The 21,693-nt window shown below is 51.2% G+C and overlaps 1 protein-coding gene across 3 annotated transcripts; it reads left to right on the forward strand.

Annotated features, from left to right (window-relative positions):
* Window positions 1-13,066: 13,066 nt before the first annotated feature.
* On the forward strand, window positions 13,067-19,123 carry OSR2 (odd-skipped related transciption factor 2). 3 transcript variants are annotated; one of them, XM_053979975.1, is made up of 4 exons: window positions 13,067-13,265; window positions 16,139-16,862; window positions 17,526-17,625; window positions 18,349-19,123. In XM_053979975.1, the coding sequence occupies exons 2-4, from the start codon at window positions 16,210-16,212 to the stop codon at window positions 18,529-18,531; spliced, it is 936 nt and encodes a 311-aa protein (XP_053835950.1). In that variant the 5' UTR covers window positions 13,067-13,265; window positions 16,139-16,209; the 3' UTR covers window positions 18,532-19,123. The 3 variants fall into 3 exon arrangements, with proteins under 3 accessions (XP_053835950.1, XP_053835942.1, XP_053835959.1); XM_053979967.1 differs by having other exon boundaries at window positions 13,067-13,261; XM_053979984.1 differs by having other exon boundaries at window positions 13,067-13,261; window positions 18,431-19,123.
* Window positions 19,124-21,693: the final 2,570 nt, after the last annotated feature.

Raw genomic sequence — 21,693 nt, forward strand, 5'->3', positions numbered from 1 at the left:
AAGACCAGTTTTTGGCACCTGTTCTTGAAATGAGGGGAAGAAAGCACATTGAAACAAGATTGTGCATTATTTTTCAGGAATTCAGCAATTTCTTGGAGAGATTAAATTTACTACAGCTTTAAAATAACAGAGTTAATGCATGTTTTTGAATGGCTGCAGGACTGGGTAACAGCTAGCACAGGAACCTCAGGGGATTTTATTGTAGTTAACCCATCCTTCAGTTCTGTTCCTACTTTTACACACAAAAGAAAAAGGTTGTACTTAATACAATATTTATAGCTAGAAGTAATAGTCAGTTCCTTTTTGGTTTTACTGTACCAGCATGTATAAGAAATACACAGAACTATAACTATATTACTGCTACTACTTTGCAAAATGTTGTATGTATTGCAAAGCTGGCTCTCTAATAGAAGGCAGTTAAAGACCTCTGCACTGAAATCTGCCAAAGCTGATACTGCAATCACAAACATGTGTTATTACACTTCTTGTGGCTCATCTCCACATGGTGCAGCTGTCGTGTTGGCTAAAGAAAATGCAGGCCCAAGGGAAACAAATTTAATTCAGCTGGGGCAACTTCCACTAAAAAAAGTGCTTTAAGGAGAACAGGTGTCTTACAGTAAGAGGGATTGTTTTAGAGGTTTTCTCCAAAGTTGCTTTGTTTCTAGGAAAGCTATTCTAAAGTGGTATGCCTGTGATAATAATCTTTTGCGGTCTAATTTTTAAATAATGCCCTTCAGAAATGCAATGGATTCCAGAAATTCTATTTTTGTTTGTTTGGCTCAGTCCTAGGACAGGAAAGCTACTACAGGACCTTATGCTGCTCATTAGGAGCTGGAGAAAGCCTCATTGCTGTTATTCAGTTTCCTTAGCCTCAAGAAGGTTTATTTAATCAACAAATGATTGTACCAGCCAGACCTGCAGCCCATGTAAGTCACCAGCTGACACCCCTAGAGCTGTGCCTGCTTAAACCTGTGTAACTATTGTTTTAAGTTTCGTTTTTCACGAAATTCACTTAAATGTAGTTCCCTCCTAAATATGTTCCCATTCAGTCAAAATAAGTAAGCTCTGTTCTCTAAGAAAACAGTATGATGTATATGACTTTTTCCCTTTTCCAGAAAGACATTTAATTTATGCACTATGATACCTCCTCTGACTCCGTGCATTCCCACTTCTTGGCTTTCTGTGTCCTTTGGTTTAGCAGAATGGAAACTGTTTGACTGATGTTCAGCAGCCTTCACAATATGGGCAGTAGCACATCCTGCAGCACTGAGATCCCTGGAAGCTGGGAAAGACTTTTCCCAGCAGGCTCTCAGGATTTGTCTCTGTCAGTGCTGACTGAACCAGCCCTTCAGACAGCTACTGCAGCAGACAGCAAGCCTTTCTCTTCCTCTTGTCAGCTCTCTTTCCAAAATAAGGTTACTGCAGAGGGTAGTCTCTTCTTTTGAAGATGTCTTCACACTGTACTTTCCTCCTTTGGGCCTGTTTTTTCTATCTCCTATAAGTTCAGAATTCCTTCTCTTCGAGGTAACAGAAGTCCAAATGGGGGATAATTTTTCCACACACATCCCATTCCTTCAGTATTGGTTTTCCTACAGGATGTATAGGAGTTGCTTTCAATCTTCTTTCTCACATCTTAACTAAATAAATTTTATGACAAAATTCTGTCTTTATTTTTGCAAAGTTAAGCTTCTTAGCTCCTTCTTCGATATTTATTGCCAGATGTTGTGTCTTCAAAGTATTGTATACAGACCTTGGGCTGTTTTTTGGACTTCTTGTCAAATTTCTGAATTGAAGACCCAGTATTCCTCCTTTTGAATGACATTCAGAACTCAGCAAGGTCAGTAGCAAAATTCATGAGAACTTTGATCTCTATGTCTGCACATAAAGACCTGCAACAAATCTTGCATTTTTGCCAACTTCCCTTTACCAATGGAAAGAAATTTCTTCTGCCCTTGCTACTTTTCTCAACGGGACTTGTGACAAAAGTCCAAAGTCACACTGGTGGAAGGAACTTCCATGGCCATGCCTGAATTCAAAAGACAGAAGTAGATGGATCATACCCTGCCAGAGAGGGGGAAGTAAAGTATTCCAATTAACTAAATGAGGAGAAAGAACAATGTAGTGAAACCTGCATTTGCAGTGCATTAGGGAGACACTCACTCTTTACTTTGTATATGTACAACCAGTATCCCAAACACTGGTAAAAAAAAAAAAGAATTATTATTTGTAGAGTGAGATGAATTGAACAAAGTGTCTGAGTGTCACTGAGGGAAGCTGCTTTAAGTGATAGCTGAAGTTAAGATTAACCTCTTACTTTTCATGGCGATGGACTGTGTGCTTATCAGGGAAGTTTTATGCTTGAGGTTCAGGGAGAAGGTGATGGCCATGTCCTCTGAATGCTTTCAGATGACAGATTTTCAGAATGTTGCTGGCATTCTTCCAGCTGGAGGCCTGGCCATTAGATAAGCTTAACATTATGGTGGCCATTTGCAAAACAGATGAGAGCAGGAATAGCAAGAGGAAATGAGAAACCCAAGAAACCTACTGAAACTCCCTGAAAATAGTCTTAGCATTGGAAGGAAAAGTCTTAGATCCTTCCACTGAAAGAAAAACTATTATGTATAAATTTTCAGCTGGTAAAAGTATAACCACTACCCCAAGGGAGACAAAAACACTGGCTGAAGCAGCACTACCACAAGTGCCAGCTTAAAGAAATCTAGGAAACACTGCTCTAGCTTCCTGCATGAGAGTCTAGACAAAGTTTTTAGATATTGCCAGATAGGATACATTTACTTCTGCTTGGGGGGGGGGGGTGTTGTTTGGTTTGGTTTTTATTTGTAATTGTGAAGCCCATAGCTCTGATGGCTAAGAACCCTGTTTAATAATCCCTCCTCTGCCAGTATTTAAAGTGTGTTAAATGGCATTGGAGTATTAAACTAGCAGAAGATTTGACAGATACCATTTGGCAGATCCTGTTGTGGCCATTCACATCACCCTTACAGCTGCCTCCTCCCTCCCTCTGCCAGAAATTACTGCTTGGCAAAAGGAAGATACCTGTACTTCAGCAATTCTTGTTCAGCCAGATGCTGCAAATCAAACTTGCAAGCAGAGATAGCTGAGGGCCATTCATTTTTGTTCTACATTTAGTAGCTGAAGTCTCCTTTGAACTGGCATTTGGAAACATTGTGAGCAGTAATCCTTGGTTACCACATTTTCACTATCAGACTTTCACATGGCAATGGAACTTGATGTGGTGGAAACAGGAATGGGGCTCTCTCCACTGGTAATTTCCTGGCAGAGAGAAAATATTAAGTCATCTTTTTTTAATCAAAGAGCCTCACCTGAGTAAATATTCTAGCAATTCCAATTTTTAATTTTATTATCATAGTCTGTTGCACAAGCTGTGTTTTCTGACTGTGCAGCAATAATAGTGCTATGAGTACATGAAGATTTTTCAAACTGGCATTGTATTCGGTTCCTCTTACATTTCCACACATAATCTGCATAACATTATTAAATCTTTCCTGTACATTATTTAGCCTCTGGGATCAAATGAAATCATACATAACTGGAACTCTTTGGACTTTGACAGATGTCCTCTGGCAGACTTTTTGCAGTGGTTTTTAAATTGTTACTGCTTTTAGCTATTTTCTTGGCCTTTTCCTGGAATTGGACGTGTGTCAGCTGCTCTGGTGGAAAACACTAACCTCTTTGCTTTTAAAGATGGTAAAAGTGGGTTTGAGTTACTGTACCAGACTTTGCACTGAAGCAACTTGAAGCAAAGGTATGGTCCTTTTCACCAGCTCACCTGCAGGAAGAGTAGTGCTCTGCAGAGGGCTGTCAAAAGGGTTGGGGAGGTAATGCGGAGGACTTGCTTGCAAACTTCTGGAGGAATATTTACAGCATCTTGCCTCTGGTCCTTTTTTCATGGGAGAGCACTGGAAAGCTGGGTATTCTCCTACAACAGTGAAGGTAATGAAAAAAAATGCTGAACCTTTTCAGCTCTTTTTTGAAATAATACAGATTCTTCAGAAACTGATCTGCTTTGTGGGCTGTCTTCTACTGTGGTGTTATGAAGTTACCCTAAGTAATACTGTACCTAGACACTGCACAGTTTATTTCCTTTCGTCTCTACACCCGCACAAGGCTTTTTATGTGTGGGAGAGCTTCTTCTACCTTGTGTATTTTGTAAGTAAACTCTTTGATAAGGAGAACCCTAGACCTACTATCTCTGCCTAAGTTACTATACTATCTACAGATTTGAAGCAAATAAAAATAGTCATCCCAAATCCGTCATTTGTTTTTTAAAACCTCTGTTTCAACCATATAATACAGAAAAAAATCCACACCATCACATTTTGATGAGTTCAGGCATTTTTGAACAACTGAGAATTTAAATCTGTGAATAAACTGAAGAATGTGTCACTCCATTCAAGAAGCGTACTTTCACTTTAAGAAACCACAGCTGCAACAATAAGGTGGAAATTTGACACACACTAGGTTGGAGGTGGCAAGGATTAAAGGTATGGAATTAGAAAAGAAACCCCTTATGCTGTTGAACAGAATATGGGACATAAATCAATGACTAACTTTGGCTAAGCTTTGCCTTATGGAGGTATGCAGCATTGCAGCTTCACCGTTATCAGTATTTGTCATCTTGAGTATCAGTACACATGCCAGATGCAAAAGAGGGGCCCAGAGAGAATATGGGGGATGAGGAAAAGAAAATTAATAGTTTCAGTGACAATGTACAGTATTTTGATGTGAAACAGAACTTCTGTAATATTTCAAGGAGCTTACATACATATATATATATATATATATATGTGTATGTGTGTGTGTATATATATATATATATATATATGCACACAAGCTGTTGGAAATAAGCCTTTGACTTCAAAATGTGCCCGATTAAAAAGGATACTGATAAAAATTGAGATGAGAACAGCTGGAACTTTGATTGCAGTTATGCTTTCTTCTGGATGTTTATTTCTAGATCACTTTTGCAGCTGCTTTTATCTACTCCTTAGAAGTTCTTTTAGATTTGAGGAACCATTAGCTGTAAAAGTAAACATCAGCTCAAGTCTGGTTATATAGATTTTGAAACCATTGAGGGTGGGAAAGATAATGTGAGACTAGTGCTGAACTAGGTCAGACTTAAGTGATCCTTTGAACAGTCTTTTAGCATCTCAGGCTCCACCTGTAATTCTAACAAAACATCCAGTATTTCCAATATTGTTCTCTATTAAGCAGTTACGAATTTCCAAGCTCTAGGAATTAAAATACTCTTTTTTGGAAAACTTAAATTCATGTCTCACTGTCATTCAAAATTCAGAATTCTTTCAAAGTATGCTTCCCCTATCTATGTAAAGAGATGGTCCTTAAAACTAGTTCTGCTGCCTTTCAGTATCTGTCATATATAAATATTATGCTTTGAATAAAACAGATCTGCAGTTTTGACTCCACTCTGTTTTTTATTGTAGTTGTCTAAGAGTTCTTTAATAACTGTGGTTTTTATTTGCTTAAAAGATGCCTGTTTGGAGACTGGAGAAAGGTCAGGGTTAACCCTGCTTAACCTTAACTAATGACCTGTACTGGTGGTCCCTTTTTTGGGTCTCAGGAGTATCAGCAATGATGCTGTGGCCACTGACTGACTTTCATGCCAAGTCCCACTGAAATAAACACACTGTTATACTTACTTTATGCTTCTTCCCAATAGAAATGTTTAACACACTAATTGGTCAAAGCCCTCTGGTAAGTCACTCAGACTTCTCTATTTTCAGATTTAAGATTTTAAAAATTCAAGCACAAGATACAATTTTTAAAAATCCTTTCAGATGGCTTCATGAGTCTTCTCCTTGGACCATTGCTAGATTTGAAAAATATTTTTTCAGTTTCTATATTCAGCTTTCATTTCTCTGTCCTGAGCATTTCTGCTAATGATGGAGATTCCCTCACATTTCTCCATAGGCGTTCTCTGAAAGCCCCTAGTCTTGCAGATGCCATTGATCTTTGCTCCCATCACAGCCAGGAACGCTGTCATTCCAAAGCATTGCTTGCCCCAGAGTCTCTTCTGCTCCCTTCCACATACCCACAGCCTCCCAAAAGAGCTGGGTGCTGTACCTTCACAGGCAGGGTCTACTCAGCAGTTCAGAAACACACAGCCTCATGGCAACAGTGAGATTCAAAAGCTCCTGTTTGCAGTGCGGCTCACAGTATCTCTTTCCCCTCTTCTCTGGAGCTGAAAATAAGAGGCCTTGAGTCAGTTCTGTTTCTACTTCAATGTCATGTCCTTGGCTGTCAGCACTCCTCTGGTGCTAAAATGAGTTTTGGTGCTGAAATGAATGGGATTTATGTTTTTCTTGGAGACAATTCCCAAGGGGGAATTTGAAAGAATAGTATAACAGCTAATAATTTTCACTAGCCTAGCATGGGTGAGCAAGCCAAATAAATGAAAGTTAATGCAAACATAAATCCTGCAATAGTCATTGATACTGTTTATGAGACAGACCGTGCCATCTACTCTAGACTAAACAGGGAAAAAGGCCATTTGCAAGCTTCATCCTACCCTTCACCATCCCATCCAAGTCCCTCAAATACTCCTGTGGGGTCTGTGAAAGGGAACTAAGGGGAACAAGCAAAATGCCAGTCCTCTGAGCAGGGACCTGTACCATCATGGGAACAGAAAACAAAAGTCCATGAGCAAAGAAGATGGAAATCCACTGCTAAGTCTTCACTCTGGTTTGTTCTGGTTTCACATGGTTTCAGTTTGTTGCTGACTCATGATACCCAGACACCAGAGACTGTCTGCCATGACACACTGGCTCAGCTTGACAGGAAGGGAAGGAAAATGAGGTAGAAGAGTATTCTTTACCAGAAAGTCTTCTGACTGGCCTGTGCCCATTTCAGTTCTATTCTTGAACTGATCTGTTCCTTTTCCCAGCTGTTGCTTTGACTGTACTCCAGAGTGATCTTGCCCTGAGTTTTCTCCACAGTGGCTATAGAGAGTTCACGGAGAAAAAGGACTCTTTTTTTTCCCATGCCACAAGCTAAATGCAAAGTCCCCTCCACTGCAAAATCTCTACAGTGTATCAATCAGCATTGGATCCACAGACTCTGAGTTGGTGCCACTGTCCTTTCTCTCAACAGGATGATGCACAGTGGTGCTATGAGGTGGCAGAAGAAGCTGAGAACACCAGCACTTAAGGCAAAAACAAGGTAGTCATACAGATATCAGTGCCAACAACTTAACTCATGGAAAAGGACATGAAAGCAGGCATGATGAAAATTCTTGCCTAGAACAGTAACTGCTCTTGGGTTTTTTTGTAAACTTTTGTTCATTTGTTTATTTTTATGAGGCAGTCTGAAAATAATATCCTTGATTAAGTAAATATTTAAAACCAGCAGTAAACCACACATTCAGCAGATGTCTGGCATATAAAGACATTGAAGCACCTGCTTAGATACTGCCCTAGGTAGCAATGATCTTAAGCATGCACTTAAATACTTTTTGGATTATACTGAGTAGAGATACAGAATTATGTTCAGCCTTGGCAGTGTCTTTAAGTGCTTTCTAATTCCTTGCCCTGGTAAGCTTTCCCTCGAATTCCTTGTATTTGAGCAATTATCAATAACTTAACCTTCAAAACCCCTGATTTTATTAAGAAGTGCAGGGTTTCATCAGTCAGGTTTGTCTGGACATTGTAGAAGTGAATCTGCCCAGGAATAACTGTTAGTTTTTTGTAATATCCATTATTGTCCATTTCTTTCAATTAGATGCCACAAACAACTGAAAAAAAAAAAACACACAGAGATTACTACAGACATTGTGCACATCTGTAAGTGATGATTTGCATATGCTTGCGCCATGCTTGTAATATTCTGAAAATATCTGAAATGCTCTGTAGTATCCTGGTTTATAACATATCCTTCACCACAGTTTACACATTGAGAATGCATGCTGAAAACAGGAAACCCGCATATGGAGGGTAGGTAAAAGAGGATTACAGTATACATGCATTCGACAGAGTAGTCCCAGTTTAAGAGTATCATGAGCATCAGGCTTGCATAAACAAATCAGTGTTTAACCCACAGATGTATCTAATGACCAGATGGATTCTGCATGTTTATGACTGGAAAAAACTCTCTGAGCTTTTCTATTGTTTGTTGACTTACACCCTATAATATTAATTTTATTTGTGAAACCAAGTCATTCACTGGGATATTGCAAGTTCTTAAAAGGAAATGGAGTTACTTAATATATGCCACAGGAGAAGATGTATGGGTCTGTTCTCTGCTGCCTTGGAGCTGCTGCCTAGGTGAGTTACGAGGCATGCAACCAAATGTACAACTGCAATTCTTAAACCAATTTATCCCTTTTATACAGTATTTCTTTTACATTTTCCCCCTAGCAGTTGGTTCAGAGATTGCAAACTTCATGATCCTTTCGGCCTGAGGCAGCTGCAGAACTTCATGGGAGCCTGAACCCCCCCCCTTTAACTCAGCAGTGTAGTCTACAAACCCATGGCCGTGCAGCAGGCAGGCAGCCCTGAAGCCCTGCCGACCTTCACCTGCAGGTGTCCTTTGACACGTCTGCCAAGAGAGGTAAAATGCCACCACCGGAGTGTAAGCAGAGCCTGTCAGCCTGGGGACCCTCTGCAGTCCCGAGGCTCAGCTTGAGGGGGTCGGCGGTGAGGTATGGAGCCATGGGAAAGGGGCCCACTCGTGTACAGTGGGTGTCTGTGCCTCCACAGCACAGCCCCGCTCAGTGTTTCTGTGCTGACGGCAGGAAAGACTTTAGCCAAAAGGTTGCTTAAAGCAAAGTATAGCAAGGTACGGCATGTTGTATTTCTTTATGTCTTGACATCTACTCACTTCAGACACCACAAAAAGCTCTCATTGCTGATGGCGGGGGAAGGAACATTTTAGGCTAGAAAAGTCCTTTTATCGAGGGCTCGGGGCCCGCCGTCGGGGCAAGGCGGCAGCACCGCAGCTGGCGGCTCTCCTCGGTCCCCGCGGCGCCGGCGGCCGCCTCTGCGCCATCCGTCGCCCCATCCGCGCCGCGCTATTGCACCGGGGCAATAGCTGCGGCACAGCGCGCAAGTTCCGCGGGATGAGCGGCCCTCACCGCTGCGCACACGGCAAGGACGGACTCGGCCAAAGGCGGCTTGACCCTTCTCTCTGTGCACCCGTGAGCCCCGCGGTGTCCGACATGGAGCCAGGAGCTTCGGGAGTGGGGAGCCGAGGCTCGGCAGTGGCCGGAGAACAAAAGCCCCCCGGGGCTCTGTGTTCTCTAGAGAGGGGAAGACGAGAAGGTGGCACCCGTCGGGCTGGCTGCGGTGGTGATGCACATCGGGGAGGCATCGGGATGAACGGCCGCGGTGCCGCGGGTGAGGCGGCTGGGCCCGCTCCCTGCTGCCCAGGGGCAGCCCCACGGCCGGGACCGCGGGCGGGGGCCGAGGGCGAGGGGGTGGCTGGGCTTGCGCGTCCGGGGGAGACGCGGGCGGTATACAGCCCGCGGAGGTCGTTGCGTGCTTAATTACGTTCTTCTTCCGTGGAAGTTAATCGCGGCGATATTCTACGGGAATCTGAGTCCGAGAAGGGAAAAAGGGGACGCTGAGCGGGAGTTGCAGCGGTGGTGTCCCCCGAAGCCTGCCAAGCGCTGCGTCCCCGGCCGCCTACGCCTGTTTGTCAAATCCTGGCATTTCCTGACTAGTTCATTAAAAACAAAACAGAATATCCCACCCAATATATCGGAGCGAAGCCGGTGATGATTTAGTCACCAAGAAACACCAGCGGAATCCGATGCCAGATAGACGGGCGGTCACTGTTTTCCTTAAAAAAAAAAAAAAAAAAATCATCCCGGCAGCGCTCCCTGGGCCAGCGGCTGTCGGGGGCCCTCGGGTCTCTTCGCAAAGCAGCGTGCAGCGGTGCCCTGCACCGAGGACTGTGCTCTCGGCCCCTTCTCTAGGTGTAGCCCCTGTCATGAGCCGGGGCCGACCCGAATACCCGCTGACCCCTCTCCCTCCTGCGCCGGCTGCGGGCGCACCCCTGACCCCCTCTGAAGACTCTGCCCCGTTCATTTTCGCGGGGATGAGTTCCCAGCGACCGCAGCCCCCCACTGCCGATAGCGCTCCGTGCGCACATCACCGCGGCCGTGCACGGTGCCCCGCGGGAGGGCCCGACAAGCGCCGCTGCGGGGTCTCGCTGCCGTCTCCCGGGCGCATTTCTGTGCTCAGAAAGGGGCGAATGGTCAAGGTTTGCCCCAAGCTTCACGGCCGCGAAGGAAATGCTTTAATCTTTTCCTCGCAGCAAGAACAAACACTGCCTATCTCCTTGCTCCCCTGGACGGAATCCAGCGCTCCGGATAATTTTTTTTGGGGGGGGTGTGGGGAGAGAGAGCGGGGGTAGGCTGAGATAACCGCGACGATGTCTGCATCGGTGGGACGCGCGGATGGGAGAAGGAGGTGCGAGGTGAGCGCTCGGACGCCCGCGGATAGCGGTGTTGCCTCCGCGCTCCTCGGGGCCCCGCGGCCGTTGTCTGTCGGGCGGTGCGGGGAGAGCCGCGCTCTGGGTCCGCCGGGACCCCCATCCCAATGCTCTGGGACCGCCGGGACACCCACGGCGGGGCCGGGGCCCGTGCCGGGGCGGGCGGAGCGCGCAGGGCGCCGCGCCGACCTCCAGGCGGCGCTGCAGCACCGCGGGCCGCCGCCGCCGGGCACGGCGCGGCCCCGAGCGCTCCCCCCGCGCCGCCCGGCCGTGCCCGCGCCTGGCCCGGCACAACGGGGCAGCCGCTCCGCCGAGGCGGGGAAGTGCCTTGGGTGCGGGAGGGGCTCGCCCCAGGTGGACGCGGAAAGGTGACATGGGAGTGCTGGGCTCCTGCGGGACCCGGCGGCCCGTGCCCCGGCTAGTGCCACCGCTGCTCGACGGGTGTCACTGCCGTGAAGCCCCTCGGCGTCCGAGCGACCCCGGGCTCCGCCTGGTGCGGAGCTGACGCGGTATTACCGGTGAGCCTCGCGGCCGGCTCTCCCCGCGCACCTGCCGGCCGGGCCTGGCGGAGTCGAGCCGGGGTCACCGGGTGCTCCCGGCCAGCGCAGACGTGCGCGGCGACCGCCGCACTGCCGGTGGTGGGCGAGCGCAGCGTAGACAAAAAGGTACCACGAGCGGCCAGGGAGCGAACAGCCCTGGCACTGACGTCGCACCGCACCGTCTCCCTCCCGGGTTCCCTCCGCTTTGACGCTTTTTCGTTGCCTGGTCGGCGTGTGATTTGAGGAGGTCGTTGTTGTTTGGGGATTTTTTTAGATTCTGGTTTTGATTTTGGGCTGGTTGTTAAATATATGTAATTTTTTTTTCTTCTCCACAAGTGCGGCTTATTTCTACTTGCTGTAAAGGGCAAGAAATGATGGTTCTCCCGAAACCATTTCCCTTTGATCCTTGAGTCCGAGGGTGTTGTTCTTGGTATCCAGAGGCCAGCAGTGCGGGGAAGAAATTGCGACTCTAAAGACCCCTTTTAACTTCGTTCTTGAAGCAACCGGCCTCTTTCGAGAAAGCAAAACGAGGGGATGCGGGTCCTGCCCCCGCGTCCTGCCGGAGTCCCCCAGCCCAGCCGCGGCCGACGAACCCTTGCCCTCTGCAGGCTCCCCGAGGTGGCCCGCACCCACCTCATACCCGGACCGAGGAAATCACTCCTTCTCGGCGAATTGTGAACTTCCGTATCCTCACTAGCCGGGAGAAGAAATGCTATTTATTTAGGCTGTCTGGGATTTAAAACAGAACATTTTCGAAGCAGGGATTTATGAAAAGAAACGAAAAATAGCCCCGGCGGCCGGCGGCAGCCGCGGGCTGCAACGTGCGCCATCCTCGGCTGCGCTGCCCTGTGAGGGGACATGGCCAAAACTTTCTCTGCCGACTCTTATTCCCCTCTTTGATTAGTTTTTTCTTACTGGACACTAAAGGGAGAAAAAAAATCCCCATGCAGCCGTAATTTATGTCCTCTTCTCTACCTCGGGCTTGAATTAACCTGCATAAACCTTACCTTTGAAAAATTTTCAAAGCTGTCCTTTAAGTGCCGTTTTCCCCGACATCTTTTTGTCCTTTTCCAATTCTAGTTCCAGTTTCCAGTCCAGATTATACGATTAATTCCCCATACATGTGATTGAAATAACGCAAATAACAAGATAATATTACAGATAAAAATGTAACCCAAAGCCGACATATGCAACCAGCCGCATTGCAACTATCGACGAACGTGAATAGAGCTCCCTAATCGAAGAGAGTTAGGGAGGCCCCATTTAGCAGTAAATTCCCCGGTAATAAATCGAAACTGCTTTCGAAACTACGTGTCTGTTCCAGGTAGGGACTGTGTGCTTAGTCACTGAGCATGGGGATGCCTCCGCAGAGCTTCTCTTCCCGAATCTGCCCTTAGGCGATTCAGTCGCAGTGAAAGGGCAGCGCCGAAACGCTGACGGTCCATAGGGCGACCCGACACGACGGCCACAAGCCCATTTGGACGTGAGCTCTATCTGCACCCACCCTTGGCGACATGGGCACCCACAAAAACCCACACTCTAGGTTTGGGGGTGTCATTTTAGATATTTAAGCCAGTCGGGCCGCCTATGTCACTCCAGCTGGGGCACGACGGGCAGCCGAGATGGACGGCGAGACGCAAGGAGCACGCAAATACCTGCGACCGGCAGTGGGACGGGGGGCGTCGAGCTATTCTCGGGGGGAAAAGTCACCTTAGGTGACGCGGGGGGAGCGGGGGGCGTCCTGCCACTTTAAAGCCCAGTTGCTACCCAAACACAAGTAAACAGCGGGGCCGGCGGGGCGGGCCGGGGCCAGGGCCGGGGCCGGGGCGGCGGCCGGGGGCGGTCCCGTCCCGTCCCGTCGGGGCGGAGCGGCGCGGCCCCGAGCGCGGGGCTGTGCGCGCCGCGGGGTGGGCCGGCGGCGGCGGCGGGCGGGCGGGGACAGCGCTCCACGCCAGTCACCGCTGAAATGTGATGGACCGGGCAGGGGGCGGCTCAGACTCGCGCCGAGCCTCGCCGGGGTCGAAGGCGGGAGGCTGCGGGCGGGAGGCGGCGGTCTATGCCGGGGCCCCGGGACCGCCGCGGCCAGAGCTCCCAGCCGCCGCCCAGCCCTCCGCAACATGCCGGTCGCCGCCGGGCCCCGGCCCCGCTGAGCGCCCCCGCTGTGGATCTAATGTCTCCGTGAAGGTGCCGCGGCCGCCGCCTCAGCTTTGCCCCGGGAGGAGCAGCAGGCTGCGGTAGGTGAGTGGCTCCGGGGCCCGCCCTGCCCGCTGCCGTCGGCGGGAGCGGGGCGGCCGCCCCGAGAGCGGAGCGTGCGCTCAGCCGGGAGCGCGGGGCCGCCGGGTTTACTTTCAATTCGTAGCTCCGCGGGGGCTTGGGGTGCGGGTGTTCCCCCCTCCACGCCACTGGCGCTTTGGTGCGAGGCCAGGCGACGGCAGCCTCCCGGGATGCGCTCTCGATGTCCTTCACGCTAAACTCCTGGCAGGGAGCAGCCGGTCCGTGCATGGACTGCGAGCTAAGCCGCGGGTCGCACTGGAGAAATCTCGGCCGGGGGAAACACCTGGCTGCGCGGGCAGCGGCGGCCGCGGCTTCGGGTGAGGCCGTCGGAGAGCGGAGGCGAGCCGGTGCCCACCCGCTCCCTGGGTAGGACGGCAGCACCTTCGGGGCACGGTCCCGGCCCCGCCGCGGGAGAACGGGGAGCGCGGGCCGGACCAGCAGGTCGGCGGCAAGCAGGTAGAGAGGGCTGTCCTGGCACCGGGCTTAGTTTAATTAAGCTCTCTGAATGGAAAGGGAAAAGGAAGTGCCAAGGTTTAAGTAACATCCGTTTTTTGGTTGACTTTCAACCCCTCCGCCCCAACACACCTTAATATAAATGGCCTTAAAATCGCGTTCGAAGGCGCTTTCTATTCTTTTTTGATACATTTTACTAAAGTTACCTCCAAATACAAATAGTAGCAGATGTACCGCCATTCAGACAGAAGTGTGGTTTTAGAAGTTTCTACCTTAAAATGAGGATTTCGTGTTTAGAATAGTTTTCTCGGAATTGGTTCTTGGACACCAAAACGAGCGTGGTGCAATGACACTCCCATACACAGCCACCAAACGCGGCTGTAACAGAGGGAGCTCTACCTCACAGAAACACTGCTCCTACCTCAGTCATAGCTCTCAGCCGGTGGCTCCGAAACCCAGCCTCAAACAACTGGGATGGAGGCAGGAGCCGCCGGAGCAGCCAGTGAAAAGTGATTTAATTGCTTCTGTTTCGGTTCCTCGCGGAAAGCGAATAGGAACTCACACTACGACATCTTTAAAAATAAGTCTCTATATATAACCACCCCCCCCCCCCACAATAAAACGAAAAGATCGCCATATATAATAGTATCGATAACTGTCCCCGGTGTCGATACAATCACAAACGAGGAAAACTGGGCAGCAGCGGAGGAAGTTCCAGAGAGTCACGACTCGAGGCAAACGAAAATAGGAATAGACAGCACTGCACTTCACACCCGACCTCCCTGCCACATTTCTTTCTCCCCAGTCGTCCAATTGTACGGTGCCACAAACGTAGAGGAAAGATATTTTAAGAAAAAAAATTGATAAGTGTCTTTCCAGCCGGAGTGCCCGCGGTGCCAGAGGAACGGCAGGAGCCGGGCGGCAGCGGCCCGGGAGGCAGGGACCGTGCTCATGGAGCGCGGGCTCTGCACTCGGAGAGTTTCCTTAAATTTTGTTGTTGTTTGGAGGGGGTGGTTTAGGATTTTTGCGGGGGGAGGTTCTCTTGTTTATTTTGGAAACTGCGCGTTACCAGACCCTCCACACAAATCCCTTGAGGTGTTGGGTCACCCTCGGCCCTACCTCTTGTTTACAGGCCCAGAGAGACCCTGGCGTTTGCTTTGAACGCTTTCTTGGGTCGCGGCAGCCTTTTGGCTGCTGGAAGTGAACCCTCAACGAAAGCAAAAAAAAAGGAAACGGCAGGGGCTTGCCCCCCCACGCCGATGTCCCCCTACCCTGCGGGGGGGGGAAGCGTCGCCCCGGGTCTGCCGAGGGGACCCCCTTGCGACGGGAGCAGCGGGCCCGGCGGTTTCGGTTGAATGGGCTGAGTGAAACCCTCTGACAGTCACACACCGCTCATTAGCTCACGGCCCCGCCGCTCCGGCGAAGCTCCCGGCCGAGGGACGCCCGAGGGGGTGCGGGGGGCTCGGCCGCACGGCTCCGTCCCGCCGGGGCTGCGGTCGCCCTTCTCGGCCCTGCGACGCGGAGGGAGCCGACTGCGGGGCAGCGCCGTTCCAGGCGGCCCTCGGCGGGCCGGGGAGGCCTCCGGGCCGACCGCTGTTCTCGCCGCCGCTGGGGTGGCTGCTGTGCGGGGGGCTGGGTAGGTGTGCGTGCGGGATAGGGGCTCCTTTTCTCTCCTTCGGTTATCTTGATAAATGAGTTGTTGTTGAAGGAAGAAAAATAAGCAACGGAGCTAGGACGAACGCGGGGTTTATTCCCCCCCGCTCCGCCCCCCCCCCGGGCCTGACTCGGCTCTCCGTGAACACCCTGCTCTATCCCGGGGAGGCCCCAGCCAGGAGGGGTCGGGGTCGGGGCCTCAGCGCCCGCAGGAGGCCGGGCGGAGGGTGGGAGCGACGCCGGGGGCCAGGTCGGCGCGGGGGGCAGGAGGAAGGCGGCTCCGGGGTCCCCGCGGTGTGCGCTGCGGGGGAAGGTGGCTGGGCGACGGAAAGCGGAGAGGTTTCTTCCCTGGCCGCGTTTCCGTTCCGTCTGTATTTTTACACGATTCGTTTAATTTGAATTTGCGGCGCCTTCGGTTGGCTCGGTGCTGGGTTTTCTCCTTTTTGTTTTAATTTGGGGTGGGTATTTTTGGACGCTATTTTTATTTATTTATTTCTTACGCTTTAGCTTCTCCGGTCGAAGCGATCGCGCTGTGGGTCGGTGTCGGCCGCCGGTCCCGGCGGAGGACGGGAGCCTGTGCTGCGGCGGGGTACTGGGGCCGCGGAAAGGCAGCGCACCGGAGCCGTGCCTGGCCCTCCCTGGCTCCGCTGCTGCGCTCGTCTCGGTTAACTAGCACCACGCTGCTCTCAGTAAAAGTCTCTCTCTCCTTCTTTCTCCCTCTTTCTTCCTAGGATTTCCTCCCGGTCTCAGAAGCCCATCAGAGGCATCAGCTGCTCCGCCGGCTTGCGCCCACCTCGGGAAGATGGGAAGCAAGGCTCTGCCAGCCCCCATCCCGCTGCACCCGTCCCTGCAACTCACTAACTACTCCTTCCTCCAGGCTGTGAACACCTTCCCCGCAGCTGTGGACCAGTTGCAAGGTCTGTACGGACTCAGCGCCGTGCAAACCATGCACATGAACCACTGGACATTGGGCTACCCCAATGTGCATGAAATCACCCGCTCTACCATCACGGAGATGGCGGCGCAGGGCTTGGTGGACTCTCGCTTCCCTTTTCCCGCGCTCCCCTTTGCCACGCACCTCTTCCACCCCAAGCAAGGGGCCATCGCCCACGTCCTCCCAGCATTGCACAAGGACAGGCCTCGCTTTGACTTTGCCAACCTGGCCGTGGCCGCCACGCAAGAGGACCCCCCCAAGGTGGGGGAGCTCGCCAAGCTGAGTCCCGGACTGGTCTCGCCCCTGTCGGGCATCAGCAAGCTGTCCCCGGACAGGAAACCTTCCCGCGGCCGCCTGCCCTCCAAGACGAAAAAGGAGTTCATTTGCAAGTTCTGCGGCAGGCACTTCACCAAGTCCTATAACCTTCTCATCCACGAGCGAACCCACACGGACGAGCGGCCTTACACCTGCGACATCTGCCACAAGGCTTTCCGGAGGCAAGACCACCTGCGGGACCACCGGTGAGGGACCACCACGACCGGGGTCGGGCCGTGGGCAGCCGGGGTGGGGTGAGCCGCTCGAGGGGGATGATGAGACTCAGCGGCTCCAGGAGCCACGGAAACAGCACAGGAAAAACCCCCGGCTCAGATTCGGAGGCCACGGAGGGACCAGGGCAGCCGAAACTTGCGCTTTGCGTGGGAAGGGCACCCGCCTGAGGGAGAGCTAGAGGGGTGGTTCACAGCCGGAGATGAAGATCCCGGGGTTTTTGTGCTTCTGAGTCATGACCCTGGGGGGTGCAGGGAACAGGACGGGTCGCAGGTGGGCGCTTCCCTGCTGATCCCCCATCCATCTCCGCACGCTGCGGCCGGTGCTGAGAGGCGCCCGCGGCCGCAGAGCTGAGAATCCACTCCGCCTTCGGAGAAGGGCGGGCTCGGGTCCGGCCTGCAGCGCAGATGCTGTCCCGGTCTGGCACCAGAGAGTGCAGTCACGCTTCGATACGAATTATTGCAAATGTTTTGAACCGGCCAAGAAATCTAACCATACACAGAATAGTAATGGGGAAAGGAAGGAAGAGGAGGGTGAGGGCGTCTGGGAGAGGGGGTCGAGTTTGGGGAAGCGGAGTCTGGGGTCGCGGGGCCCATGCGCCTCCGGCAGCGCTGCTCACCCCACGGGTTGCCTTCCAGGTATATCCATTCCAAAGAGAAACCCTTCAAGTGCCAGGAGTGCGGGAAGGGCTTCTGCCAGTCCAGGACCCTGGCGGTCCACAAAACCCTACACATGCAGGTGAGCCCGCCCTTCCCAGGCCTCTCAACGCGTGTGCCGCCGGCGCTGTTCCGGCCCGGCCCGGTCCGGCTCGGCTCGGCTTGGCCCGCCGCGGGGCAGGGGCGGTGGCCACCGGGGGAACAGGGCTCTGGTGCGAAGGGGAGAGAGGAAAGTCCGGCACTGGACGGCCCCGTGAGTCCGCGGGGCAACAGCGGCCCTTAGTTACCTCCGCGGCCGCGGGAGACCCGCGGGTAAACGGCGCCCTTGGGAGACGGGCTTAAAGCCCGCGGGGACGCGGTTGGCGGAGGGGAGTGAGCCCCGGGCTCGGGTTCGTCCACGCCGCTGCTTCGAGGCGTTTTTCCTTGAGGGCTGCAGCCCTGCCCTGGCGGCGGCGGCAGGCGCGGGCAGCGGGGCGGCCCGGCGGCGGGATGCGGTGCGGTGCGGTGCGGAGGGACCGCCGTGGCGGCCGGGAGGGCAGCGGGAGTCCCGGAGCGGGAGGGCGGTGCGGAGACTGTTTTCCGTGTGCCCCAGGGGCGCGGAACATCACGACTTGAGAACTATAAAATAAGGGTTTTGGGGCAGGATAGGGAGAGGTGGGCGGCCGCCCGGCCGCACGGGGCTCCTCTGGCTCGTGTCCTCCCCTGATATCTCAAGTTGTGCGTTGCGGTGAGAAAAAGTGCAGTAATACGTTAAACAAGGTGGTTTGTGAAGGATTAATCCTTTGCTTGCTTCAAATCTGAACAGGAATCTCCACACAAATGCCCCACATGTGGAAGAACCTTTAATCAAAGAAGTAACCTGAAAACTCACCTTCTTACCCATACAGACATCAAGCCCTACAACTGTGAGCAGTGCGGCAAAGTGTTCAGGCGAAACTGTGATCTACGGCGGCACAGTCTAACTCACACCCCGCGGCAGGACTTCTAAAGCAGCCAGGGACCCGCGCCCGCTCCGGCAGCTCCAACTTGCCCACTTTACTCAAGGAGTGTATTGTAGGAGCTCACAGACGCGCACACACACACACGGAGACACGCACGCAGACTCGGGGCCAAGCTTTCCTACCACATGTCTGCGAAACTCGTTTAGAGAGTGCGGACTGCAGGATCGGGCCCCTCTCCAACCCACACCCAAGCGTAAAGCTCATCTTGTAGATAATCGCGGCTCATTTTAGAGCTCTGTACAGAACGTGTTTTTTTCTTTGTTTATTTGTTTTGTATCGTGTCAGATGCACATCGATAACAAATCGTGGAGGCAAAGTATCTCTTTAAAAAGTTATTTCAAAATAAAACCTTTTTTTTTTTTTTTTTTTTTTTTCCAAATACCTCCCGCCTTCTTGTATTATTCTCTGAGCATTTGGGCTTTTTTTTTCCTGCTGTGTCAATGCAATGGCAAAGCATATTGAATAAATTTCCTAGCCGGGTAATTGTACTGTCACAACAATTTTGGTGATCGCTTTTGTTTGGTCTGTTCCACTGTCGCTGTTGTGTTATCTATTGTTAAGTAAAATGAAAGTGCCTTATTTGAGAGTTTATAGCTCTATTACTTAATAGTATGAATGTCTAAATATTAACTTCTGTACCTTTTTTTTCTAATTTTCCCGAACGATTTTTTTTAAAAGAAGAAAAACAAAGAAATATTTGCAAATAAACAGATCTTAGGAAATAATGCATAGAGCCGTTCTTACGCCAAAGCGGCTTATTAGTAACTTATTTGCAATCAGGCTGTATATTGTAAAAGTTATCCCTCTCACAGGGATTGCAGCAGGCAGCCTCCTGCCTGTAGACTTTGGACATGGGCAATTCACCCGCCTAGACAGGGACTTTATCCTGCAAAAGACGATTCTTTCCCGGCAGCTCTGGAAGCAAACAGCGAGGCGCCAATTCCGCCCTCCGCCCCGGGCTCATCCGCGGGCCCTGGCAGAGCTGCGGCACTGGGAGCAGGAATCCCCTCACTCCATTCCTCTCCTTCATCTGCAATGCTGGGCACAAGTCACGCCCAGGGGGTTGGACGGAGAGGGATTGCTCCCCCCTTCTCGGGAGACCCTCACCCACCGTGGGGGCTCCCAGGCACTCCCCGCTGGGGTGGCTTTTGGCGACTCAGCATGTCCACCCCATGGGCCGCACGCTCAGTGCCCTCACCGGCTCTGTAGCTGGCAGGATGGTGGCACTGCACAACGGGCTCTCCTTGCTTGCCATCCTTGCAAGCTCCTCACCGGTGGCCGTGGACTCTTTTGGAAGGGTGTAGTGCCAACACTGAGGCATTTTCATGGATATATTGCAGGGCGACTTGGATGTGCATCCTCTCATTACCATCCCACTGCTCTTGTCACTCCTGGCACCCTCTCCACAGTGTTTTGAGTAATTTGGGGCCCCAAAACTTTCTCTTTCTCAGGCTGGGGGCACACATCTTCCCCTCCTCCTCTGCCAAATAAAGGGCCAGGTTAGAATGGCAGGGAAAAATCTTTTCCCCAGGCCCAGGGAACCCTGTCCAAGGAGGGAGCAATCCCCTCACACCCAGTTCAGCAGAGAGGGCTTCACTCCTGGGCTCCATCTAGCAGGGTACCAGAACTCCAGGCTGGTCCATCCGTGGGAAGGATCGCAGATCCTAGCATGCCCAAAAGCAGCAGGTGCTGACAGAGCTTGTGTGGCTACATTGTCCCCATCCCTGATCCTCGCTGGTCCTTCAGCAGGGAACACTGCCTGAACACTGTTAATGAGTAGCAAGTCAAACCCAGCAGTGCCTGGGCTGCAGTCAGACCATCAGTGCAGAAAGCTCTGCATTCCTGCCTGCACTGCCTCCACAGAAGGATACCATAGGGCAGGGGCTACGAGCCAGCCCTTCTCTGCCCCAGACCAGGCAGCCAGGTGAACTTCCACTGGTACAGCAGATTTGACAGTGCCAAACTCAAAATTTCATATGTCAAGGCCTATGTCTCCATCTGCTCCTGTCCAGGAAGCTGGGGAAGGAATGAATGTTTCTGCAGCCAGAAATACTGATCTGCTGGCTGAAAAACGGTCAAAGTTTATGTCAGCACCGTCTGATCTCTTCCTCTTCACCACCTCTGAACTTGCACCCCTTCTTTGCTGGGGCTCTACACCCCTAGAAATATCTTTTCTCATACCCTGTCCTGCCGTGTTGGCAGTCCTTGTCCTCCCTCCTCAAAATGCTTCTCTCTCCACACTGCTCCTCTCTAAACCTCTCTTCATGGGCATCTTTTTCTCCCTCTTCATGGGCATTTCCCCAATATCTGATGTCTTCCTGTCTGACTGATTCTTCTACTCTCAGTGCATTCCTCTTCTCTCAGTAGGTAATTTCCTCTAAGTTTCTCTATCCTTACTGTTCTCTGAGTTCCTGTCCCCAGGCCGTTTTACATCCCCAAGTACGCACAGCAAGGCTGGGATAACTCCATTTGAGTAAACACTCCTGTCAGGATACATATGGGCTCAGTCCGCTCCTCATAGGCCAAGTTCTGTGTGAAGTTTGTTTGGAAAAAAAAAACTTAATCAGATGAACAATAGCAAAAGACAAAATTAAAGTGATTGTATATAGCTAATGTTTTATTTAATCATTTGAGGTTGCTTGTTTAATAATCTTCCCCCTGAGCAGACACAGACTGTAAATTTATCTTCTGAGGATTTCTAAAGTTCAGCAGCCAGAAAAAAAACCCCAAATTATGGAAGCAGGTCAGTGAGGAGCATCTCTAACTGCTGGTCCATGATCTGTTATTTTATATTTAAACCAGTAGCTATCATCTTAAAATGTCAGAGAATGATCTAGTATTTCTCTTTACTATCAATTTGCTTGCCTATAGCACTGCCACACCCCACTCACTTTTTAAAAATTCATCCCTCCCTGGAAAATTTCAGAGGCAGCTATAAAGAACATGTTAAAATACACATATGGTTTGTTGGTTTTAGACCTGTTGGGAACAGAAACAAGCTCTGTAAAGCTACTTTTTGGGCAGGGCTAGGGGTTTTATAGCCATAAAGTTCCATCCTGACTTTCACAATGCAAACACTAAATACAGCAATATCCCTGTGACTGCCGTTTGTGCCTTTGTGAAGTATCCTTCTTCCCTCTGGAAGTTCT

The sequence above is a fragment of the Vidua macroura genome, chromosome 1 (assembly GCF_024509145.1).
Source record: "Vidua macroura isolate BioBank_ID:100142 chromosome 1, ASM2450914v1, whole genome shotgun sequence".
Taxonomy (NCBI): Eukaryota; Metazoa; Chordata; class Aves; order Passeriformes; family Viduidae; genus Vidua; species Vidua macroura.

Coding starts and splice junctions, on each gene's coding strand:
- OSR2 (XM_053979975.1), top strand. CDS start 16,210: ATGGGAAGCAAGGCTCTGCCAGCCCCCATCCCGCTGCACCCGTCCCTG. Junction 16,863..17,525: donor GACCACCTGCGGGACCACCG/GTGAGGGACCAC, acceptor GTTGCCTTCCAG/GTATATCCATTCCAAAGAGA. Junction 17,626..18,348: donor ACAAAACCCTACACATGCAG/GTGAGCCCGCCC, acceptor AAATCTGAACAG/GAATCTCCACACAAATGCCC.